The sequence below is a fragment of the Squalius cephalus genome (assembly GCF_949319135.1).
Source record: "Squalius cephalus genome assembly, chromosome: 2".
Classification (NCBI taxonomy): Eukaryota; Metazoa; Chordata; class Actinopteri; order Cypriniformes; family Leuciscidae; genus Squalius; species Squalius cephalus.
The window spans coordinates 20,501,080-20,528,732 of record NC_137123.1 but is presented as its reverse complement, the minus strand read 5'-3'; the positions used below and the strand labels follow the sequence as shown (position 1 = coordinate 20,528,732).

General features: G+C 36.7%; 1 protein-coding gene across 1 annotated transcript; it reads right to left on the bottom strand.

Moving 5' to 3' along the window:
• Nucleotides 1-418: 418 nt before the first annotated feature.
• Nucleotides 419-27,653, bottom strand: gsk3bb (glycogen synthase kinase 3 beta-b). The gene is made up of 12 exons (XM_079854537.1): nucleotides 27,389-27,653; nucleotides 26,913-27,184; nucleotides 17,808-18,001; nucleotides 17,518-17,601; nucleotides 8,935-9,045; nucleotides 8,076-8,206; nucleotides 6,817-6,923; nucleotides 5,910-6,007; nucleotides 4,963-5,058; nucleotides 4,503-4,689; nucleotides 1,809-1,904; nucleotides 419-1,726 (listed from the first exon to the last, which is right to left on the bottom strand). Exons 2-12 carry the CDS (start codon nucleotides 26,998-27,000, stop codon nucleotides 1,668-1,670), a joined length of 1,251 nt encoding a protein of 416 aa, XP_079710663.1. The 5' UTR covers nucleotides 27,001-27,184; nucleotides 27,389-27,653; the 3' UTR covers nucleotides 419-1,667.

The following is a 27,653-nucleotide window of genomic DNA, read 5'->3' as shown; positions in this document are numbered from 1 at the left end:
CATTTTTGTAGCTTGACGACCCTTGGTCGCCATCAAATTCCATTGTATAGAAAAGATCAGCGTGACTGTGAACGTAACATTTCCTTCTGGGGTCGATGGAAGAAAGAATATCATTTGGGTTTGAAACAGTTTGGAAGCCCATTTCCGCCACATGAGAAAAAAAGAAATCATATTTTGTAAATCATAATTATGACAAAGCTATTACAAGCCAAGTCATATTTATTAAGTCAATTATAATTTTAAGATTTAAAAAGTCAAAATTATGACATACTATGTCAATTATGATTGTGATAAAGTTGAAATTGGCTTTATAGATTATAATTATGACTTTTTAATATCATATGTCAATTTTAACATCAAGTTATAATTTTCGATTTTTCATCTCATAATTTCGACATGTTTTTTTTTCTTATGTGGCGGAAATGGGCTTCCATATGAGAGCGAGTAAATGATTTTGGGTGAACATTAAGTGGGCAACAGAACGTATGGATATTCTTTCAACAGCACTTTTGGGAGGTACATAAACAGGCTGACTATTCTGTGCAGATTCACAGCGTATTTAGATGAACTAAACACAACAGCCTCAGTTGTACACTTCCACTAACACTAGGGGACACTAAAGAGGACACAAGGAAGAAAAACAACAAGAAATGGAAGCAAAGGTACAGTAGAGATCTGATTTTCTTCCTCCTCATCCTTAGTGTCGATTTCCTGATGGAGCAGTCCAGATGGTTAAAGGTTTCATACTGTCTCCAGCCACTCATTCCCGTTAAATTCTAACACAATTGACACAGAAGAGACGATTTCGAGAACCAAACCCCGGCATCTTTCACATGTTCAGTATTAAGCTCCTGATTATCAGATTCGTGCTTGTTTCTTTAAGCTCACTAACAGTTCAAGAATGAGCATACAGTATTTATAGACATAAGACACATAACATGCACTCACATACACACACACACACACTCTCGCTCACAGAAAATGATTCGATATTATGTGTGTGTCAACATCTGTAGAGTTCAGTAAAGTACTATACAACAGGAAGGAGGAAGACGAGCAGGAAACAAATGGATAGTGTCACTCCTTCGAAAGTGGTCAAAAAGAAAGACGTACACAGCAGCAAACAGCGTAAGCATACAACATATCCGCCCAATACTGAGGGGAAAAGGCAAAAGTCATTAGCATATATTTCACGTAGTCTACAGAATGTACACAAGCCCTGGAAATCTGTCCATGGCTCGGTCGTATTGGGCCAATCAGAAACCACCTGCACCGTCGGCGTCAGTTTGACGATTATAAAAGAAGCCGTGGCTACAGCATACAGATTCCCCTTTAAAAATGTCAAAGTAGACATGTGAAAACACATTTGTGGTGTAACTCTATATTAGTGTGTGGATATCTATATCTATATATATAGAGAGAGAGAAAGAATTTTCAAACATGACCGCAGACAGTCCTGAGGCGTGTTTTTGAGCCCTCGTTTTGTCCTTTAGAGCGTATAAATTAAAACACTGATAATAAAAACAAAGACGATGGCTGGGGGAAGATTTGGTTGGCGCATCCATCATACCATGAGCTTTTCGTTTCGTTTTAGCCACGCCCTTGATTCCCGGGAGTGGGCGTGGCTAATAAGCAGCAGCGTCGGCCCACTGACAGGTGGATGGGGTTCAAGTTGAAGGATTGGGGGCGGCAGAGGCAGCGTTGGCGTTCGGTCCACTGATGGCACCTGGAACGATTACAGATGATTACTAAAAGTGGTTGTGAGAACAGTCTTGGGGTTTCTGAGAGGCTGAGAGTGAAACGCTCACCTGTTGCAGCCGTGGCAGACTGGGCGGAGTTATCCACCTGGTTCTGAGCATGTGCAGGGATGAGTACGGATGCCAGCGAGGGGTTACTGGACAACTCTGATCATTAAATGCAAAAGATATTAGTGTAACACTTTACAGTAAGGTTCCAGATGTTATATTAGTGAACTGCATTAGCTGACATGAACTAACAATCAAAAAAAAAAAAATAATCCAAAGCATTAGATAATTTATTAAAATCAAACTTTGTACCGGTTAATAATATTTAATGGACAACTCTGATCATTGGATAAAAAAGCTATTACTGTAACACTTTAACAATTGTTAACATTAGAGAACTGCATTAGTTAACATGAACTAACAATGAAAAAAACAAATCCAAAACATTAGATAATTTATTCAAATCAAAATTTGTTCCGGTTAGTAATATGTAATGGACCTGAGCTAACATGAACTAACAAAGTTGTATTTTAACTAGGGCTGTCAAAAGATTAATCGCGATTAATCGCATCCAAAATAAAAGTTTGTTTTTAATAATATATGTGTGTGTACTGTGTATAATTAAATTTGTATATATAAATACACACACATGCATGTATATATTTAAGAAAAATGTGTTATTTATATATAATTTTTTTTTTAATATATAATATAAACTATATAAATATATATACAGTATATGTATGCAAATATTTCTTAAATATATACATGCATGTGTGTGTATTTATATATACAAAATAATTATACACAGTACACACACATATATTATGTAAACACAAACTTTTATTTTGGATGCGATTAATCGAGATTAATCGTTTGACAGCCCTAATTTTAACATTAATAAATACTGTAACAAATGTAGTGTTAATTTTAGTTATTGCCTTAACTAACGTTAACTAATGGGACCCTGTTGTAAAGTGTTGGCGATATTAGTGTTAAAAAGATAGAATTATGAAAGTACAACCACATTTAAACTACGTTCTAAAGTTTGGGGAATAATAGTTATTCATCAAGGATGCATCAAATTGATTAAAAGTGGCATTAAAGACCGTTAAAATGTTATAAAAGATTTAGTTTTTAAATGCTGATCTTTTGATGTTTTATTGACGTCTCTGCGGTTGAAACACTGATTGAACGATTACATGAGAGACATGATACGGATTTCGGTAAGTTGGACTGTATCTTTCAACATATTTCCTGATGTTCATTCATGTTTTTTTTTCCGTTCTGTAACGTAGTAAAAAGAAAGGAATTGATCGCGTACACACACTCGCTTGAACTGAGGTGATATAGTGACCTCTCGCTCGCGCCACATTAAAGAGCGCCAAAACTGTATTTATTGTTTGAATTTTATGATAAAATGGACCGAATTTGAAAACTGAGACTTTGTTTCATATCAAAAGTAGCAAAGCACAAAGCTTATTGCGATTTAATGGACAAACATTCATGATGAAACCTGAAAAGTGACGAACCGTTCAACTTCCTCTTCATAAATAAACAAATGCATTTCTAGCCTATATACGCTTGTCCTGTACGTTCGTGAATAAAAATGAAAATGTGGAGGAAAAAAAAACAAGCCTATTAAATGGCTTATCATCACAAAAATATGAAAATTAAAATGACAGGTAATAATATATTATGACGGAGTTTTTACTACCCTGTCCGTCAAAATGACGGACAATGCGGAAGTCTAACCCGATTTGCGCTGCTCTTGGTAGATTGTGTTGGTCATTATGGAAATGATCTGTTTGTGCCTGTGTTCTTTAATTTGCGCGTCAGTAGATCACAAGCAGAACTTTCCACTCCCATCTGCACTTTTTTTGGAATCACGCTCTCATGCTAATTTGCCTTGTTTAGTAAATCTCTTCCTTAAAGGAGAACTCCGGTCAATTTTAACATTGAGCTCATTTTTTTGTAAATTTGGAGTGCTGTCAATACAGAGAACAACGACAAAAATCGGTGTTGCCTACACCGTGTTATCCTCTTTTTAAAATGTGCACCCTGTTGACTTAAATGGGGCAAGTTTTAAACCTGCTTTTAGCCTCTTAACATCCTTGATGTGTCATTACAAGTGCACAGCCAATGTGAGTGATTCCTTTAGAGTTAACACGGTGAATCTGACTGCAGTAGATGTGAAAGATTGAATAAAAATTATATTTATTTAGCCAGCGCTCATACCTGTATTTACATCCTGTTTTCGGTCAAAGTCCATAGTAATCGATTGTCGTGTTCACGCGCATGATCATAGGTACTAAACCAATGCGCGTGAACTCGACAATCGACTACTATTTTTGTCGTTGTTCTCTGTATTGACAGCACTCCAAATGTACAAAAAAATGAGCTCAATGTTAAAATTGACCGGAGTTCTCCTTTAATGCGGTGCACTAATTACTCATTGCGTCCTCAGGAGACAAGACAAAAGCTCCCCCCACCCCCAACTGAATTTATGCCTTTTAAATTTATTTATATATATATATAATTCGAATATTAGTAAGTATAAAAATAGAATTTAGTTTTTCAGCCATTTTGACAGCCCTAATGACTTGTGTTAACAAGTTTTGGACAATTTATAAATATAAATATTGTGAAAGAGAACCGAACCAAGAAGAAAATGCAACATTGTAACAATTTCGGTACAAAGCAAACGATCTACAGGTCTGAAAACATGAACCTGCTGTGCATCTGTGTGCCACATACCCTGTGTGGTGAAATTAAACAACACGGGCCGCTCTCGTCCATTCGGGAGCTTGAGGATGGGCTCACGGAGCTCGTCGAAGAAAGTGTGAGCGCAGGCCTCGAGAGGAGTGAATCGGGCTGTAGGCGTGTACTCCAACAATCGGGAACACAAGGCTATTGCCTCCGGAGGGGTCCGAGGCCGGAAAACCTAACATACGGACGACAACACAGGTTTTTTTAGTGCTATATACAAACCTTTGTACAATAATATACACTTCTGACTGTCAAAAGTACGATTTTTGATGTAAATCTAGGTTTAAATAAGTCACAAGAGAGCAATTAACGTTAAAAGGCAATAGTAATTTTATAAGCCATTATAAGAAGGGTGTAAAGACAGCAATATAGAAGATAGAATTAAAGCCTAGAATTAAACCAAGGAGAAAAGAGAAGGATGAAAACACATGGAAACACTCATGCTAACCTTAGTCCACGGGTGCGCCTTTATCTGTGGAAACTTGAATTCAGTGTAATTTGGGTTCATCTCTCGAATCTGCTCTCGTGTTGGAGTTCCCAGCACCTGGAGGACACAAGTTTTCTTACTCTGTCCAAATCAACACTGGACTGACCTCAGCTGAAAAATTACACTATTTTCTCTTCTCTATTTCTTCTTGTTATCTCTGTGAAGCTGCTTTGAAACAATCTGTATTGTATAAAGCACTATAGAAATAAAGGTGATGTGACTTGAGAGTTCACACTGCAACAACGATTATAAGATCCAGAGGAACGAAATCATTGGAATCACTTTCAGAGCAATTTATTTCCAGCTGATGAATTATATGTGTGGATGCTCTTATAGTTATCTTCATAGCAGTGTTATTTTACTATTAATAATACACTATTATAGTAACTATTAATATTTAAAAATACGTTTTTATTTTAGTCAAAGTTTTAGCAATTCTTTTGTTTTGCTGTTTTTTTTAATAGATTTCTATTTATTCATTTTTTATTTCGGTTTTAGGTTTAGTCATTTTAGTACTTTAACTTACTTTATTTCAGATAGCTGCTGAAGAGGCAGCTCTAAGTTTAGGATTTTTCATATACTATTTATTTTTTATTTTATTTAAGTTTTATGTCAATTATTGAAAAAGTTGTAAAAATAGATTTTAATGTAGTTTTTGTTAAGGATAACAACAACACCGACTTATAGATATCATTCAGGCCTTTACCTGCAGGAAATAAGTCTTAAATTAGAAGAAAGTTCCTTAAAAAAAGAAATGTAACTTCACTTTGCGTTACTCAAACACTAACAACCTCTAAGAGAAGTGAATAATGTGATTTAGCATAGACTCTTCAGTTCAGCATTAAAAAAGCTGAAGCAATAAAAATGTTATTTATGAAAACTCCCATGCAACACACACACTTCCACACCTTGATGATTTCAACGAGCTGATCGACACCGCTGTCGCCAGGAAAAATCGGCTGTCCAAGAAGCAGCTCGGCCAGTACGCAACCAGCCGACCAAATGTCTGTATAGAAAAACAAAAACAATAAACACTGAATATTACAGCAAATTATTTGATCCCATTTCTTTAGCATGTCTCAGTGTGTTATTGAGCTCTTTATACATTACACAAAAACTATGTTGGAGGTGTGATTTAACTGATACCATATCGCTTGTTGATGCATGCAATTTTAACCATGCAAATATCTAAATTAATTTCTGAATCATCACTGAATGTATCTGAAGAAATAAATGGTCAAAAACTTTTATTCAGCAACATGCATTAAATTGATCAAAAGGGACAGTAAAGACAAACATTTACATTTTTTTTAACTTTCTATTCATCAAATAATCCTGAAAAAACATTTTTTTCAAAGTTTCCACAAAAATATTAAGCAGCGCAACTTTTCAACAATAATAAGAAACGTTTCGTGAGCATCAAATCATCATATTAGAATAATTTCTGAAGGATCATGTGACACTGACGACTGTAGTACTGATGCTGAAAATTCAGCTTTGATATCACAGGAATAAACTACCTTTTAAAATATAAATAGTAATAATAATATTTCACAATATTACTGTTTTACTGTATTTTTGATCAAATAAAGGCAGCCTTGGTTTGCATGAGATATTTTTGACATCACAAAGACACAATGATTTACTCAATGTAACACTCAAGTTTATATTATGACTGCTTTAATGTGATATATAACAGTACAAGATTTTGTGTGATACTGAATATCTTTGTTTTAAAATTTATTTTAGTACACCTTTGCCGATGGTGTAGTTTAAAAAGAGTTTTAGGAGACAGAGAGCAGTCGGATACCTTACCTATGCTGGAAGTGTAGTCTGTGGCTCCGAAAATGAGCTCAGGGGCTCTGTAGTACCGCGAGCAGATGTAGGAAACGTTAGGCTCACCACGCACCAGCTGCTTTGCACTGCAGGAGACGGACCAAACGAGAGACGGACAGAGAGAATCAGACCAGAAATTACACCAACAACAGTGCGCATCAAAACAGCCATCATTATCATCATAAGAACAATAATCATAATCATTATTTATCACCATACACTAATTAACTAGAGCCAAATTTAGTTCACTACAGAGGATCTTTGAGCAGTTTACAGTAAAGTCAGACAGATTCAGATAAGAACGCTGAAAGTTATGTGTGTCGGATGGTCGGATTTGATCCGTGAAATAGTCACATTCGCACATGAGACTTGTTTAGTTGCCGTGAAATTGCCAGATGAAGTTTTCCAGTAAAGTTACCACATCTGTTATTCACATAAGCAAAGTTTTTCTGTTTTAAACTGCTGCCATTCACACTCTGCCACCAAAATGCTCTCATTCCCTCAACCAACCTCATGAGGTGCATCATGGGATGCTTTTAAACAGAATAGGAGGAGTTGACATAGTGTATAAGATGAACACATGTTGCATGATTTTTGCACTAACATCTCCATATAATCAATTTGTAAAGAAATATATATGTACACTATCGTTAAAAATTTAGGGATCAGTAAGATTTTTTTATGTTTTGGAAAGGCGTCTCATATGTTCAGAAAGGTTGCAATTATTTGAACAAAAATACAGTTCAAACATTATAAAATTTTCAATTTGAATATGTTTTAAAATGGGATCGAATGTGAATTTTCATCATCATTACTCCAATCTTCAGTGTCACATGATCCTTCAGAAATCATTCTAATATGATGATTTGATGATCAGTGTTGAAAACAGTTCATATTTTTGTAGAAACAGTGATTAAGATTCTTTGATGAACAGGAAGTTTATTAGTAGACAGCATTTATTTGAAATAGAAATCTCTTGTGACATTATAAATGTCTTTACTGTGACTTTTGATCAATTTAATGCGCCCTTGCTGAATAAAAGTATTTACATTTTTTTTTTTATTACTGACCCCAGACTTTTGAACAGTAATGCAAGCACGATTTTAATTTAATTTCAAATCACCAAAAGGTTTTTAAGATCGTGAGCATCAATACAGAACTTCAGTTAATGTCTCAACTATCTTTTACTCAAGATCTCGGTATCAATAAGTGCTGTTAACTTTACAGCATTGTCTCACCTTCCGAAGTCACAGAGTTTGAGTACAGCTGTCTCTGGGTCGAGCAGGAGGTTCTGCGGCTTGATGTCTCGATGGCAGATCCCATACGAGTGGATGTACGCCAAGCTGCGGAACAGCTGGTACATATATAGCTGAAAACACACATAATCAGTGACTTTAATACAGCAGAACTTACAAGCGGAGTCAAATCTACAAATGAATCCACTGAAAGCTCAAAAATGAACTATGATATGACACAGAACCCCATGAAAACAGGAGAATCCACCTCATAAGACCTCTAAACCTGCAAGACCACCCAGCAAGTCACTTTCTGAGCATAGACCTGAAAATTTAATTTCCAACTTAAACTGTCGTAAATCTTGAAAGCTTTAGAGCACAGACTTAAGTTTGATTTCTTTTCAAAGACGACACTTGGCAAATTATTGCTGAAGTGAAAAAAAGTTTTAAAAATGTAACTTTATACGTTTAATATGAAAAAAATGCACAAAAAATATTATTTTCAAAAACACGTTTTTATTCTAAAACTGCCTTCAAATCAAAGCTGTAAACAAGTTGTGCTCCAAATATGAGCTTGATATCTCAAAAAATTAGCTTTCAGTAAGATTTTGTTTGGGCACAGTACCAAAAGTTTTCACTAGATTAAATTAGTCTCTCATTCATTTCCAATGCGCTCATTTTTGTCCGTGAGGAGCACAAGTGTGACTTTTTTTTTCAGGACCATTTAACCTTTTCGACTCATGTCCATGATTTTTTTTTTTTTTTTTTTTTTTTTTTGTGTTCACATAGCAAGTGCCAAAACCTTTACCAAGTTTCGTACCATTCCGATGAAGTAAAAAATTCTAAACAAACAAAATGTTACCTTCACATAGACCATGGGCAGATTCTGCTTGGCTCTGCTGTAGTGTCTGGCCACTCGGTACACGTTTTCAGGCACGTAGTCCATCACCAAATTCAGATACACCTCATCCTTCTGTGGATGTGAAGAAAAACACGAAGGAGTGACAAAAGAAAGAGTGTTTGATATCTAGAAAACATCTTTATAGGTTGGTTATGGGTTACAAGCAGGCTCTGAAATGAACACCCGCCAACTGTGGGAAAAAATGAACTGTCGCGGGTAACGCTGTAAAATCACTAGCCAATTTGGCTTGTTACTTAATGTTTACTTTGCTGGGGAAGTTCGTGTAAGCCAAATCTGCGCAGATTTAGCACAAATACTCAATTCGTGAGTCATCATGATAAATACAGCTTTTTGCGAAGACATATCTGGCTTACTTAAACATGCCCGTCAATATGCAACAAATAACGGTGCGCTTGTTCATTTGCATTGAAGAAATAACGAAGATTAAAAAGCATTTGGTTAACAGAAAAGACATGTTATTTTCCAACATCCTAGATTTTTGGATGTTCTTTGTACTGTATTGATCTGTCCACATAAAAAACATTTTTTGGTGATGAGGATGAAAGAAGATCCTCATATATACATATATATATGTGTGTGTGTGTGTATATGAGGATATATATATATATATGTTAATTTCAAACCCTGGTTACAAGCAATGATCAAAATAGATCTACAGTCTCAGGTGTGTGTTTACTAGTTATGTTATGTTATGTTATGTTATGTTATGTTATGTTATGTTATGTTATGTTATGTTATGTTATATTACATTACACACACATATATATACATATATATATATATATAACAGCATCAAAAGTGTTTCATTAGATTATCCAGCAATAAATAAACATTACTATGAGGTTATGTACCAAACCATTCCATTGATGTACACTACCGTTCAAAAGACTGGGATCTGTAAGATTATTTTCGTTTTCTTTGAAATAAATAAATAATTTTATTCAGCAAGGATGAATGAAAATGATCAAAAGTGACAGTAAAGACATTTATACAGTTCCAAAAGATTTCTATTTCTATTCATCAAAGAAAAAATCCTTAAAAAATATATATCACTGCTCCCACAAAAATATGAAGCAGGACACCTGTTTTCAACACTGATACTAATCAGAAATGTTTCTTGAGCAGCAAATCATCATATTAGAATGATTTCTGAAGGATCATGTGACTGAAAACTGGAGTAATGATGCTGAAAATTCAGTTTTACCATCACAAGAATAAATTACATTTTAAATTGGTTGATCGTCTTGATTGTTCACAGGTGTTTCTTGTTAGTCATTAGTCTTGGTGTTTAAATAGCCCTCATGTTTCCATTGTATCTTGTCTAGATTTGTTTGAGTAAAAGCTGTTGGTGATTCTCATGTAACCAAGTCAAATTCACTTTTGTTTGTCGTGTCGGTATCGGTATAGTGTTTTACTTTTATATTTGTTCATTTAATTTGTTTCTTGAATGCTTCAGTTAAATACACCTATTTTAGCTGAAAAAATAAAGCACTGTTTATTTCATTTGTATATTATATGTTGTGTATATGTAATGTGTATCTTTGTTCTTATCTTTTAATAACGAAAAAAATGACAAAGATTTTTATCTTCGACACTTTGGCCTAAATGTCTGCCTTTTTTATTTGATATTTTACCTTGTAAGGCTGTTTTTAAAATAGGGACATTAGTTTGGCTGTAATGCTCAGTCACTTGCAAAATAGTAAAACCAACATGAAAAAGAACTGTGATAAAATCGTGAATCGTGATTTTCCTGAAAAATATTGTGATATGATATTTTTGCCGTATCGCCCACCCCTATATTCAAATTAAAAACAGTTATTTTAAATTGTAATAATATTTCACAATATTACAGTTTTCCTGTATTTTTGATCAAATAAATGCAGCCTAAAAAATAAAATAAAATGGAAAATATTACAGACCCCAAATAATAATAATATTTCTCAACTTGGGGGACTTTCTAGGGAGAAAAGGAGGTCTGAGACTCATCACACATGAGACACATTCTCTCTCTTTCCTTAATGTAGCTGGAAAATGAACCAGCCAAAGGCACTGAGCCATTTCCTACCTCGCAACAATGAGATCAGCTCGCAATGTGCTGTGATTGGTTGTTCATGTGCGCATACAAATTCTTAGATAAAAGAGGCTGCTAAATCACAAATATTGATATCAAGGCTCCATGCTGGTTCTTTCATACAGGTGATAACTAAAGACAAGCGTTGTACACATTTTAAAATACAGTGATCATTTTAGAATTTATAAAACGAGGTATGCTATTGCTGCTAATTGGTCAATACAGCTTTCCAACCATGCCAAAATACATGAAATAGTAACAAAACTTCTGTAATACTAGCATACTGCATAATGTGTAGTATGTGCTATATACTAGTGGACATTATATTTTAAAATATTTGTGAAACTGCAAAATATGCAATGATAAACTTTTCAAATGGTATTATGCAACTTTGCTGACAAAACTTTAAGATGTAACATGTTTGCACATATACACATGAAAATAATTAGCTAAAATATGCATAAAGAAAATAATTATACCCCCATTAAGATTGACTGATTGACTGAACTATGTTCGGAAAAAAGATATGACACATTCTACGGAGCCCCTAAAGGGTCATGAGAAAAAATATATTTCAATGCTTTTGCGTTCTCTTGCAATTATATAGTTGGGTAATTATATTGTATATAATGAAGCCGCTATCAATATGCGGGGTATTGAGAATTTTGAATGCACACTCACTTGTTACTTTCACTTTCTAATTCGCAATCTCATGTACTCTGTGTATAGCAGCGGTAGTGACCACACATTTCACAAGATAAGACGTCAGTGTCAATGATGCTCAGGATCTGTTGTGCACCAAATCCTCCACCATCATCCTGTCAGTCATCTCTCCTTACTATCTTCATGTTATAACTAAAATCTAATGTAATGTAACAACTACCGCAGCAAGCCTGACCATGTCCCTTTAGGGCCTCCTTAGAATGCGTTATTAATTTTCCCTGCCTTTCTGAATTCGGAATCAGGCTTCGGCCACATACCTAGTCCAATAAAATAATAAATCAAGACATAGTTAGCGCTTGGAAAGTCAAGACAGGTGAATTGCATTGTGGAATGCAATAGCCGGTTGCAGACTGTCACTGCACATATTAGTTGCACACTACTGAATTTAGGTTGCACTGCTGTTCTTGACTATAAACTGGTGTGATAGTCAATATCCATGAACTTTGATTCAACCGCACCATAGCCCAGAGAGTAAAGAGGTATGTCAATGGGTGAGCGTTCTGTCTGGACAGAGTTACATAACTGAACTGATCCTGTTTCTGTGACACCAGGGGAGCCGTCGGGGCAAAGTCGCAACGGTCAGACACTATGTCACCATGCTGGAATGGAGGGTTAAACCAGTGAGAACAACCCTGCTCTCAATGTCTGTCAACGAGACGGGCAAAGATACCAGCTTCACAGGCCACAAACATAACTGCGCACGTCTACAAATGCAGACATGAATGCTAAATCAACACGTTAATGTAAGCCTTGCTGTGTTGGTAACAAATCTCAGTACTCAAGAGGGCATTAGAGTTTCCTTCAAATTGCAGCAATATTTTTAGAGTAGTGATTCTTAACCAGTAAGATTTACCACAAAACTTATTATTATCAATGTAGCAGTTGTGCTGCTTCACGGTTTGCTGAAATAGTGATACATTTTTTCCAGGATTCGTTGATGAATATAAGGTTCAAAGGAACATTTATTTGAAGTAGAATTTTTTTTTTTCTACTATTCACTATTCACTATTTCACAGTCACTTTTGATCAAGGTAATGCACCCTCGCTGGACAAAAGTATTAATTTAAACGATCTTTAATTGCAACAAAAAAATGATCTACCATCTGACCATGCAAACTAGAGCATTTTGTGCAAATGCATCTGTTACTAGCAAAATGGCCATATCCTCAAACCATAAACACATGGTACAAGAAAATATGACCAGACTTGATTGTTTCAAGGCACTATTTGTGTCCTGAATTAGAACACTGGTGTAAAATGTGTTTCAGGCCAGAGTGACACTTTAATCCATCATGACTGGCCATTCACTTACAGCATCCTACTTTCTGTACCGTTTCTTTTCTTTTACGCCTCTCAAAGCACCCCTCACACATAGAGAAAGATAATGTCTTCCTTTCTGTCTTTGTTACAAAAAATAAGCCCTGCCGTTGTGTGCGAGAATATCTCAAGAGTAACCGAATACCCAACGGCCTCTCATATGTGCATCGGTTTGTACGTGCGTCTTAGGGTTAGGAGGATGATATTTTGTGAACTGAACGCGTTTACAGGGGGATAAACAAGGCTTGTAATGATGCTGAAAATTCTACTTTGCCTCACAGGAATGAACTACATTTTAAATTGAATTAAAATAGAAGAGTGTTATTTTAGATTGTAATAATATTTCATAATATATCTAAAAAAAATTATCTTACCGACCCAAAACTTTTAAATACTGTAGTGTATTTTTATACAAATAATATATATATATAAAAATATGTTGCCAAAAATAAGTTTATTATATTAATGAGGCAGTTAAAAGATGTTGAAGGTTATATTGATAGTGAATAGTGAGAACAGCCAATCACATTACTTCCAGCTTGGACTGCAACACGCTAGGGTATTTGCATAAAGGTGATCTGATTGGCTGATGCCTGCTTGAAAAGTTGAACATTGTTCAACTTCTGCCACAGGCAACGCCAGTGACGCGATGCACCAGAACCCACAATTCATCGGCAACACATCACCCATTCAAAGTAAATGAGACGTGGTAACGCCAACGCCCCATGTGAATGCACTGTTACGGCATCAGCTAATCAGATTGCCATTATGCAAATACCCAAGCGCAGATGCTAGCCAATCGCTAGCCGGCTTTTTTGTGTTGTGTTGCGGTCCAAGCTGGAAGTAATGTGATTGGCTGTTGTCACTATGGCGGTCACGTCAGCACCAAGCTTCAGACAGGCCCTCCGTCAACCGTCGACACTGACGTTTACTTTAGCCATCTTCGTTCCACGACGGCCCGCGCACTGTCCGTGTGACGTAATTTTCGCCATCAGGAGGGTCCGTGGACGTCCGCACCCTGTCCACGTGCTGCACAAGTTTAGTGACCGCGCGAAAGGTGCGCGTACAACAGCGCTTCTGCGAGTGGCTTGAGCAGTTGAAAACAAACGCATCTTTCTACGGTCACGGCCAAAGCTGCTTCCCAATTCAGAGGCTGCATCATTCAAAGGACGCAGACTTTAAAGGAAACACCTACGAAGGTCATGATAGTCAGAATGAGCGTTGTTAAATGGGACGGACTAGCTTACGGAGGACTGTTCTTGCCGCCTAGGAAGTGTGGCAGCTGCCGTTGACGAGTGGCAGAAAGTTATATTAAACAGTCTGAAAACAAAACAGTGTTCACAAACTGTCTAAACATGTTTACCACGGTCCATTTCTGTATAAAATGTATAAACTACACTGAGATAGAATTCCATCTTATTAAGATATGTCAACATGTGAACTGTTTTTTTTTTGTTTTTTTTACATTTGTATCATTAGATATTTGAGTTAGTTGAAACCTTATACCAATACGTTTAAGTGAAGTTTACGTTTAAAAGTGTAATTTAGTCAATTTCTCTCTCAAAAAAAAAAAAATCCTATCGTCACTGGCGCGCAATGAATTCTGGGGTAGGCAAGGCCGTGAAGGATCCATCTGTTGTACCCTTCATTTCACGGGAAACAAAGGACGCATTTGGAGGAGCCTTTGAATTGGGACAGCCTTCATCAAGCAGCAGTGAGGCAATTGGCCTTCGAATTCAGCCATTGAAGGATGCAGCCTCTGAACTGGGACGGAGCATTTGAAAGGCTCGCGTGCTCAACTGTGTGCGAGACAGAGAGTCACAAAAATTGGGCTGCACGTGGACGAGGTGTGCGTACGACTGAAGTATACTTTGAGCTTTACAGTATTAGTTGTTTTTATAGTTTTTATTGCCAGGGCTTTAGGTCGGGTAGAATTTCGTCCCAGTTCGTTTGCAGGCTTCCATTGCTGTTTTCTGCCAACTGGCAACCCTCTGTCTCGAAATACTATTGGTAAATTGGACCAAAATCACACAGACCAAAACAAACAGACATTCTGACACAGAATGCACATTTCAAAGCAGAATAACTGTTGCAGCATTTCTTTTCAGAGAAACAAGTATTTGAACTTAGCATGTTTCCAACATCTCTGCAAACATAAGGTATTTTTATGCTTTAGTACAGTCAAAAAAATTACACAGAGCGCCTTTAAAAGAGCAAGTGAAAATCTAAACTTCTGGCGAAGGCCTGCAGAGAGAAAAGACATATATACTGTTAAACACTGCTTTAGTCACGGAAAGGCCCTTGATTGCTTTTCTGACTGATGTGACACTTCAATTGAATTCACTCAATCTAAAATGTGAAGGAAAACAAAAGTGTACGCGGATGAAAAGGACTCTCTTTACTCAGTAAAATCCTCATGTTTCACAACCACAATCATTTCCCAAACCACAAGCAATGCAAGAGGCTGCAATCTATATTTATATATGAATGTGGCCCTCCTGACTGAAGTGGACGACCTCTGACATAAACTATGCATATATGAACGTGGTTAGGGTTAGGTTACATTGTGTGGTACCTTGATCTTCTTTCTCAGAAAAGGAAAGAAAAAAGAAGTGGTTGATTTTGGATGTCTGCAGCTTGTATAAATTTACTCTGTAAAAGCTTACTCTCAGGTATGTAATGCAATAGTATTCTCATTATACGATCTTGACAAGACTCTGATCCTATTTGTGTGATCTGTGTATAGATTATACATTAAAAGGGAAGGCTGAACTCTGTGAACTCTCTTCGACACACACACACACACACAAGCACACACACACACACAATGTTCCTTTGGTTGGCTGCACAGGAGCCAGAACTTGTCATACAGTAAAAATAGGGCTGGTTTAACAGTTTATCTTTCCATCAATCAAAAGTTTCCTACTGAGCTTTCATTGGCCACTAGGCTGTGACAGGTTTTGCCCCCGGGCTATCACAGGATTACCCAGAAATCCCATCCACAGGTCAACACTGCAGAGCCTGAGCAGCAAGTGCTGTAAATCTCAACAAAAATACCACCCTGCTGGCATAGCAAGTGTCTTCTGCTAAATATACTGTAAGATTGTGCATATTATTTATAGTTCTATTCATAAAATGATTTGAAGATGAATGACAACATTTTGTATATGTGCATCGCACCATGAGAGGGACATTTCATTCAATTTGTTCATAACATAGTGGAGAATCTCATCAAACAACCACCCCCCCCCCCCCACCCCCCCACCCCCCCCCCAAAAAAAAGAAAGAAAAAAAGATTTAAGAATATTTCTTTATATGTTGAATAAAGAAATAAAATGGCATATTAGAATGATTTCTGAAGGATCATGTGACACTGAAGACAGTAATGACGCTGAAAATTCAGCTTTACCATCACAGGAATAAATTACATTTAAGTTTTAAAATATATTAAAAAAGGAAACCAGTCATTTCTTTAACTGTAATAACATTTCACAATATGACTGTTTTACTGTATTTTTGATCAAATAAATACATTATTGGTAAGCATAAGAGACTACTATAAAAATTATTTTAAAAAGTCACAATTATTCCAAACTTTTGACCGGTAGTATATATATAATTATTATTATTTATTTGATTGCATTTATTTTCAGGGTTAAGCAATTAAAAATGTATATTTATAAAAATATACACATAAAAATATTTGTATAAAATGTGACATTTTATTACAAATAAATTACCACCATATTACCATGACATAAAAAATACTTTACAATTGGCATAATATATATTACTATCATATTACATTAATATACACATATACAAATGTCATTATATATAATATTTTTTTTACATTACATTAAGGAAAATTAGATTTTTTTCTGCATTACACTAATAATTGAGGGAGAACTGAAGTCACGATCCAAAAAATCTTAGTGGAACTAAAATAGGCTTAAATTTCTTTATGTAAAATATAATTTCATATATATTTTTTATACTTTTGTGTTGTGTTGTGGTCCAAGCTGGAAGTAATGTGATAGGCTCTTGTCACTACGACGGTCCCATCAGCACCAAGCTTCAGACAAGTCCTCTGTCAAACATCCATGTTTACTTACTTTTTTTTTTTGAAGTCATTATTAGCAACAGAGTACAAACTCTAAGTAAGAGAGTGTGAGTTTGCTGGTGTCCAGAGTGTATTTTAGTGTGCAAGAGCCAACCCAGTGGGGCTCTGCTGCAGTCCCTCTCTATACAGTCATGTATCAGACTGCTATTCACTTAAGTTTGCACCATAGGAATACATATCCCATGACCCAGAGCATTTGCTGGGAAACTACTGGGCCAGCATGTTTGTGGTATAGGGCACTTGATGGTGCTTAGAAAAATGGAGGGAAGAAACGAAAAGTGGCACTCACTTTGTCTCCGCTGGAGTAGAAGAAGTACCGCAGACGTACAATGTTACAGTGATCCAACTTCCTCATGATCTGTAACTCACGATTCTGATTAAAAAAAAAGTATAGACAGAGAAAAAAGAAAAGAGTCATGAGAACTGACATCAATACAAGGCTAAATGGTAAGCAAATGTCACCCATATCACCACAAGGGTAAACGTTAAACTTATTTTGGCCTCACAAATCTGACGCACTTGGGCTCATCAGCATGTCTTTCTTAGAAAATCTGAGACACACAACCCACACATTCATACCTTAAACCTTTTATCCTGCAGCACCTTCTTTATGGCCACCAGCTCACCGGTGTCGCAAAGCTTCGCTTGATATACGACCCCAAACGAGCCGTTCCCGATGACCTTTGTGTCCGTGTAGCTGACCTCCTGAGGTCTGTCGGGACCCTGACCAGGGGTCGCGGCCACCGTTGTGACTTTACTGCCATCTTTATCTCCTAAGGAGAGAGAGAAAGTACAAAGTATCATGAATATTCCTTTGAAATTCACTGGTCTGTTTAACACAGTCACATGAGCTCTAGGTGTTAATATCCTCATTAATGTGTGTTCCTGCGCGTGTCAAAATACACCTGAGCTCATTTTCGAGTTAAACACATCCGCTTCACACCTCACCATGTTTTCACACCCCTGAGCAAGTGCTTGAGAACATGAAAATGAGGAATATGAGCATAAAATGGGGAAGTGTGCTCAATTATACAGTAGAAAGATATTTTGAAACTCACCACTCACCTTTTTCTTCTCTGTGAATTTCCATTTCTATTAAGAGCATTTTTATCTCGATTACAAAACCTTTTTTAAAAGACCTTCCAATGTAGCAAATGTCTGGTTTCTTGGAGTGAGCGTCTGCAGTCCAGTAATGGAAAACTGACTAAATAAAGTTTCATTAGTTTTAATTATGGATAATTACTTTGTATAGCTAGCAAATGGGATCATTAATTAGCACAATGAGAATTTGAATTGGAAACTAAAGCCAGATCATTGTTTAGAAAGTGATCTAGTCCAGGCCAAAGCTGAGGTCATGCAAACTAAGTGTCCACTAGGAAATAACATCAGTGACCTTCTTTCACTTTTTATCACCATAAAGTCAAGATATTTTACATAAACCAATCACATTCTCATTAGCTACAATACCGTTCAAAAGTTTGGATTTGATGCAATTTTTTAAAGGGGACATATCATGCTAAATCCACTTTTTTAGCCCTTAAATGCATTTTGTTGTATATTTGGAGTGTTTAGAAGTACAGAAAAGTTGAAATTATTCTCTTCAGGTGCTTCGTTGATATCTTTATATTCTGTTTTGGCCTTATTTTTCAACCTGTTCAGATTTTTCTGTTATCTATGATGTTTTGTGAACTATTACGTCACACAGTATTTGCAGCGGAACTGCCAAATAAGGACATTGAATTCCAGCCCAACACTTCGAGCAATCCGCCATTTTTATTTCTCGCTGCAATTTTGTAGTCCAAGCTAAAAGATACAGAAGTTACGAGAGGGTAAGTTAAAATGTTCGGTTGTTGGATGTAGTAACCCACACGCTTCATTACACGGTCTAATGTAGATGAACTGCCGCGCTTGTGACTGAAAGAACGAGCAGAGAGAGAGAGACCCGGTCGCGCGCGCACTCTCTCTCTCTTCGGAGCCAGGCGAAAATGTAAACAAGACACTGTCTCCAAACTAGACGCTGTCTTGCTCTATCTCCCTCGCACATATTAATCAAAATAAATCGACACGGTGGTAAAAGGTCGGAAGACCAAAGTTTCATGTGTAAATACAGTAACACACCATTGCGATACATCCATATGAAGACGTTGTTCTGCAGGTTCGTCGTCTTCATTTTCATCTCGCTCCGGCTCCGACTCTGGCTCGAACATGTAAGGCTGGCTGGACAAGTCTTCCGTTGTTGACATTTTGTTAATAACGTGTGAATAAAAAGTTTCTGTGCCGCTAGATAATCGTATCTCTGCTATCAAACTACAAAAATGGCCGAACGGGGTGGAGTTGAACCGAGTGTCACCTCTGCATCCTGGAGAGGGGGCGGGGTATGAAGTGTCTCAATTGTATTTAAAGAGACCGCACCAAAACGAGTTTCTCTCAGACGCACATCAGAAAAGGGGTAGAAAAGGGTGGAGCTATAATAATGAGGAATTCAGACCCAAGCATTGCAGTTCCGCTTTATATAGACTACAAATGTATGATTTATATGTAAAAAGGAACGATTTAAAAGCATGATATGTCTCCTTTAATGTTTTTGAAAGAAGTCTCTTATGCTCACCAAGACTGCATTTATTTGATCAAAATGTTGTAAGAAATATTATTACAATTTAAAATAACTGTTAATAACAGTATTTATTTGAAATATAAATATTTAGCAACATTATAAATGTGCTTACTGTCACGTTTGATCCATTTAATGTATCCTTGATTAATAAAAGTACTAATTTATTATATAAAAAAAAAAAACTTTTGAATGGTAGTGTACATTTACAAAGCAGCAGAATATGATTACATTAACAAACATTTTAATTATGCATGAGAATGATTCATTTTATGACCAAACAAACAAAGTTTATGTTTCTGAAAGGTGAGACAATCACATTTATGCTGTGTTTGAGTTTAGAGCAGACTCATTTCTGGAAAACATATGGTAAGAGAAGCAATTTTGAATCCGTTCTTCAGTTTTTGATAAACACACTCCCTACTGAAGGAAAGTACAAGGTTTTCCAAACAGGTTTCAAAGCATAGACAGTATCATGATTCACTGCAGATCTTAAAGGTCAGGAATGCATTGGTGTTACAAAAATACTCTTTCAAAATAGAAGAAATAATTAGAAGGTGTTTAGGCGTTTAGCAGCCTGAGCGAACTTTTCCGGAAAGTTTGCTTTGGCAAGCTATTTCGAACTCCCAAAACAAACTCCAAATGAAATTGGTTTCGGCCTGATTTTTTTTAAATGACGTCCCATGAGTCCGTTCTTTAATTTCGCTTTAAGTATATCTGAGCCTTAAAGCATTCCCATTAAATTTCCAGCAAAACATCTAAGTTACTTTCTCAAATAAATAACACAAGTTCCTTGGTTTCCCATGTATTGAGTCCCATGTTGAGAGAAATCGTGAGTAAGTGCAGAGGTGTTGTGTGCGCTGTGTAAACATGATGCTATTGTAGTTCTAGACGTGAACATGCATCTACTCATCTCACCAACACAAAAACAGATTCAGTATTCCTTAAAATGAATAAAAACAGTGAAATGCAAACTTAGAATACTGTATTATGCAATCATGCAAGGATTAAATATGTAAAATAATTAGGGCTGTCAAACGATTAATCGCGATTAATCGCATCCAAAATAAAAGTTTGTGTTTACATAATATGTCTGTGTATGGAGTATAATTATTTTCTATATATAAATACACACACATGCATATATATATTTAAGAAAATGTGTTATTTATATATAAAATATTTATATATAATATAAATTATATATAATATAAATATATATACAATATAAATATATATACACAGTATATACATGCAAATATTTCTTAAATATATACATGCATGTGTGTGTATTTATATATAGAAAATAATTATACACCGTACACACACATGTATTATGTAAAAACAAACTTTTATTTTGGATGCGATTAATCGCGATTAATCGTTTGACAGCCCTAAAAATAATACAAATATACTTTATGTATTTATTCTCACTTTATTAAACAGTGTCTTTGCTGGTCCAATTCAACCATACCAATAAGCAAAAATGACTTTAGTTAAACATCACATTTGTGGTTAATTTGCATTTTCTTCAGCCTGTGGCTTATTCATTTAACTTTTCATGTGAACGGGCCTTTAATTTGCCAAAAACAGAACTTTTTTTGTTATTAAAAAAAACAAACGAGCAAGCCCAGCCCAGGTTAGAAAATGTAACACAAAAGTAACCCAAGGCATTACTTTACATAAAAAGTAACTAAGTAATACAGCAAGTTACTTTTTAGGGAGTAACACATTACTTTTAAAAATAACTTTCCCCAACACTGCTGAATAGATCTGAAATGAACCACTGTGAACGAATCATTGAGTAGGCCCTGTGTGAGCTAAACAGATTCGTGAACAAAGCTAACATACAGCTCCAGGACACTTGAAATGTAGTGCACTAGTTACACGGGCTACTTTTATGGTGCTTTTTGGAGCTTGGCAGATGTGCTGTGTGAGAAAATCTGCATTGTTGCAGTGAACAGGAAACAAATCTGCTGCATGTTTGCCAGTGATCTGATTCTGAGCCAATTTAAGCCAAATACTATAATGATATGCGTGTGTTTGGCAGGTCAGGTGAGCCGTGGAGTAAAGTGCAGACCGAGCGCACGTTCAGCACGGGGAAATGTGATGAGTCAGAGGGCGTGAGCGTGAACACGCGCTCGCACGATGAGCTAATAAAGATCTGGGCTCTCAAACTTACGCAGCATGGAATTTTAATTGAGTCACGGCCCATTACTTTACCCAGATCATCTTCCCATCCTGCTCCTCTGACACCATCCAGCTCAGCAACTGACTAGTCATTTAGCAATTCAGATAAACCGAGGCATTTAATATAAGACACAGCTTAGCTTAATCCTCTCCCGTCTAAGAGACTTAGTTTTCATCATTACGGCTAGAGCATTAACAACATTATCTCACATACAAAATGATTATCCCTCACCATCCGCAGTGATAAGAACAGATGAAAATGAATTGATCATGAATAAACATGAACTGATTATGAATATCTAATGATTAGCTCTGCAGAATTTAAACACGGCAGTTTTACACATCAACCCTTACTTCTTAGTTTTGTTTATATTATAATGAACATCAGGTTGGCCGTCATAATTAACTTAATAAACATAAAAACAGGCACATTTGTTGAATGCATTCAATGGCTTGTGCTTAGGGATGCGCTGATATATTAAAATCCTGGCTGATACCAATAAGCCTATATTTATTTTATTTATGTTATGGCCAATAAATACTGCTGATATTAAAAATTCTATAATTTTCCATAACTAAATTATACTAAAAACAATACTAAAAACTAAAACAATTCATTGCACAATTAATTATTCAATATCTGATACCAATATGTCAATCTATTCTTTTTTGTCCACTTCTATCCACAATCTATTCTTTTTAATGTTAACAATATATTAATGATCAACACCACTACAGTTGCCTCAATGAACATACTTCCATCCCCCACAGGCTCGTTTTCATACACGTTAAATAGACATCTATCCTAAGATGGTCTATAATAGCTCTAAATAGGATTAAAGGCCTAATTTGCTTTGACAGGTTCACAGTATTTTCTTTAATATGAGCTATGAAATGCAATTTCACGGCTATAATGAATGGCCTGCTGCTGTTCTCTGACATGCATGTCTAGACAGGCTATTTGCCGCATGACAGTAATGAGAATGTCACATGGTCAGGTGTAGCCCCTCTTTAGGACACACCCTGTGGAGGAAGGCATGCTGCCTCAGGCCTGGGCGTTGCTAATGGCAGCAGGATGAGTCAGCTGGTGAAGCTGACGCTGCGAGTCATTTGCTGTCAGCTGATTAGATCAATGCCAAGCACCACTGGTACACACTCTCACATACATGCACAATATTCAAAATGCAACGCCCCAAATATCAAAAGCAAAAAATAAATGATACTTTGTATACACAAAATGATGACCATTTCATTATATGGCTTTTTTATTATTTCAATTTAAATAATTTTAATTAATTATATGAAATTATATTTAAGCCCATTTATGGACATTTATAAATATATACACTTAAAAAAATTAAAAAATTAAAAATAATAAAAAAAATTATGTTATTAAAGTTTATTATGCTAAGCAATGTTGAATTAATTTGATCAAAAATACAATCAAATTTTGTTTAGGAGCTTTCCTATTATAATAGGTTTTCATACATCCAAGGTCAAAACACACTTTAACTTTCTCATAATGTTCATTGAAGCATCACCTAATTTCTCAAAGAGTCTGAAAATGGATCGTCCAAACATCCGGTCTTCTCTAAACTTACCCTTTCGCAGCCTACTCTGCTCTGATTGGTCAGATGGCCCAGTCTGTTGTGATTGGTCTACTCTGCTCTGATTGGTCAGACGGACAAGTCTGTTGTGATTGGTCTACTCTGCTCTGATTGGTCAGACGGACTAGTCTGTTGTGATTGGTCAAATCTGTTGTGACTGGTCTACTCTGCTCTGATTGGTCAGACGGACAAGTCTGTTGTGATTGGTCTACTCTGCTCTGATTGGTCAGACGGACTAGTCTGTTGTGATTGGTCAAATCTGTTGTGACTGGTCTACTCTGCTCTGATTGGTCAGACGGACTAGTCTGTTGTGATTGGTCAAATCTGTTGTGACTGGTCTGCTCTGCTCTGATGGGTCAGACGGACTAGTCTGTTGTGATTGATCAAATCTGGTGTGACTGGTCTACTCTGCTCTGATTGGTCAGACGGACTAGTCTGTTGTGATTGGTCAGATGGCCCAGTCTGTTGTGATTGATCTTCTCTGCTCTAATTGGTCAGACGGACTAGTCTGTTGTGATTGGTCTACTCTGCTCTGATTGGTCAGATGGCCCAGTCTGTTGTGATTGGTCAAATCTGGGGCACGTTCAAGTTCAAAACGGTGCGCAACGTTTTGCTACGGTTTCTGGGTTGAACGTCATGTTTCCTGGAAACGGCGTGCACCGGGGTTTGAGATACGTTTTCTCTTGTTTGGTGGGTGTGTCAGAACTGCAGTCCAATCAGCAGCAACATGTATATAAAGCACGCGGTATTAAAGTGAACTCGCACAATGGGTTCAATGAAAGTAATTTACAAATGTGTTCGATGCAACAACTGAGGATATTAGAAGACATGTTTGTCGTAAGTTTTATTGTAAAAATATAGGATATTAACATAATGATGTAGTTGTTTATATTTTTAGCTTCATTGCAAGTGTATGACATTTGGTATAGAAATAAACAATGGTAATTAAGTGCTTTTCCTAAAAATGAGAAAGAAAATACAGGGTATTAAAACAGTATGAACTACAAAAAAAGTCAGCATGTGAGGCTAAATAGATGTGTTTTAGTCTGAATTAGGTAAGATGTGTGCTTCCATTTCAGTTTCCACAAATCCCTTCACTCGATTGGGATGTTCTCTTTTGTTCTGGGCGGCAAGTGCAGTAACTGTAACATCGGGCATATTTTGTAGTATTAAACACATATTTATACCGACTTCATCAGGCTCCGAAAATTCTTCACAAAGAACACAAAGAATGGCCTTCTCAGCTGCCATAGTTGCAACTCTTGCGTCATCAGAACAGTGTGTTCAACGCATCACCGTTTCTGTTTAAAAAACGTTGTGCAACGTTTTGTCGGGGCTGAACGCAGCCCTGTTGTGACTGGTCTACTCTGCTCTGATTGGTCAGACGGACTAGTCTGTTGTGATTGGTCAGATGGCCCAGTCTGTTGTGATTGATCTTCTCTGCTCTAATTGGTCAGATGATCCAGTCTGTTGTGATTGGTCTATCGCTTACAGCACTTGTTGGAAATAAAACGCCTATTACCATATCTGAATTTCAGCTCCAGAGGCTTCCTCAGAGCTTCATACACCGTGATAAGAACAGTAACGATGCGTCAGTTTTACCGTGTCAATTCCAGCCAGAGTCCTCATGTTTTTGAAGTGCATGAAAGTGGATTCGCACCACTGTGACAATTTCAACCAAACTCTTACAGGCCTCAGCAGCAACTACAGAGTTTAAGGGTGGGGCAAAGTACGGTAGACGTTGTTCGCGGGCAGCCAATGAAGACCATAGATGGCATTATGCAAATTTGTTACAATGTTACGTAGGTATCTAACAGGAAGAACTGCTGATGACTCGTTTCAGCGGGTCAGAATCGATAATTTCTTTTAGGAGACACTAACTTTATGTTGTACATCTTTAAAACTTTGCAGACTTTTTACATTCACAAATAGCTAGCCAATATTACACTCTGCATAAAAGGTAATATTTGAAAAAAGCTTAATAGGAGCACTTTAAAATGAAAAGTTTCTAAAGTTTTCACAGCGATGCCATAGAAGAACTGGTTGTTCCCAAAAATCACAGTGAACAGTTCTTAAAATAATTTTTTTCTTGATGTGAAGAACATTTTAATAATCTAAAGAACTTTTTTCCACTATAAAGAACCTTTAGTGGAATGAAAATGTTCCATAGGTGTTAAAGGTTATTTATGGATCCACTGAAGCCACTAAAATGCTTTTTTTAAAGTGTGCATAATGTGTTAAGAAAAATAGAAGCTGCACTGAGTTTCCATTATAGCAGAGCACCATTACACCGACAGCGATGTGTTAAGTGCTGGACAAAGTGTCAGTCCACGTGTCCTCCCCTATTGTGACACTACTGTAGGAAGGCTGTGGAGACATTTGGAAAATGGATAGAGTCAGAGGTGAGTCACACACATCTCTCTGATCCTCCTTTTCTGAGACGCACAGTGGTGAGATACACATCATTAGTGCAGGAAATGAGTGATCCAGCTGGGCTGAGGCTCAGGAGACAGGCCTGTCAATCAAACCACGGGGGCACGAGTTCAAAGAGTGAAAATGGACATTTGTACAGCTCGTGCAGCTATGCAAACCTCATCCAGCTAGAAAGTAAGTGAGATATCAAGCTATATAGTAGTAAGCTATGCCTCAAGACATTCATGGTCTTATAAATCAATACCTATTCAAGGATCTCAGGGCACTAAAACAAGCCATGAGCTCATCTTCCATGTTAAAACAATGAATCAATCCAGCTAATGACAGCCCTCAAATGACAGATCTATGTGGTCACAGGAATATTCAGATTCATTTCAGAATAGGATTACATATGTGTCATGTAATTGTGCCAACCAGACCAAAATAACAACAACTGTAATAACCATGAATCAGTGCTGACATGATGTGTATATGACAAAATTCTGATTAATATCTAGAAATTCTTGTGCAAGTAAACAGTCATTGTCTATGCTGAAAAAAAGGTCTGGGCACTGCAATCTCCCTGCTATAAAACTACTGAGCTGTGCAACGATGCCCAGGCAGGGTGCTTCCTTAATGCACAATGCAGCAAATGTATTTCCATTGAGTAGATCTGATAATAAGAGACAGGACCTGACCCATCCCTTGAGATCCAGGCAGCACTACATTAGGGGATAGATTACATGACAGATGCTCACAAACTGTATATCATACACATCACCAATTGAGCATTTCTTGTGTTTCTAATGGTGTTTGGCTGAGAAAGATTACGATATGAGATACAGAGGAGATGTTAATACTTACTGCTGACTTTCATGTTGCCAAAGGCTGAAGGCTGCGGCACTGGCTTGCAGCTCTCCGCAAATGAGGTGGTCCTAGGCCGGCCTGACATCTCCAAGATCCCCTTACTCTTTAATAGGCTCCTTTAACACAAGAGTAAATGTCTGGATCCCCCCCAAAAAAAGCTTCTGTTTGCGCAAATGAAGGACAACTCCAGTCTAGCTCTTCTAATGCAATGAATTCAGAGGTGGTCAGAGAGATGAAGATATCCGTTCTTTAATACGCCGTTTAAAACACTGAACAAAACAAATGTTACAAAATAGTCCCCGTCTTAGAGTTGCCGATGATAAAGTCACAGGAAAATGTCTATGGAAAGCCAAAATCACATTGTCTTGAACACACATTCAGCCTATCTCAGTTCATATATCGGCATATCCAGAGCACAGAACTGGTATCTCGCATGCGCATATGTTAAATCTACCGGGATCAGATAAACTTACTCGATTATAGTTTATCTTTCACTTTATATCCTGCAGATGTTACCGGCGTGTATCGGATAAAGCTGACACCGAGACTTGCCATGACCCCATCAGTCCTTGAATAATGATCTAGATCCGATAAAACGCTAATTATTCAGGCTTCTTTCTTCTAAATGATAGGACGGGTGTCGCTAGCTTTTTCTTGAGCCCTCAAAGAAAAAAGAAAATCCCTGATGAAGATGTTCTTTCGACTAACACAGCCGCGGATGCCTCCTGTTACCGATGA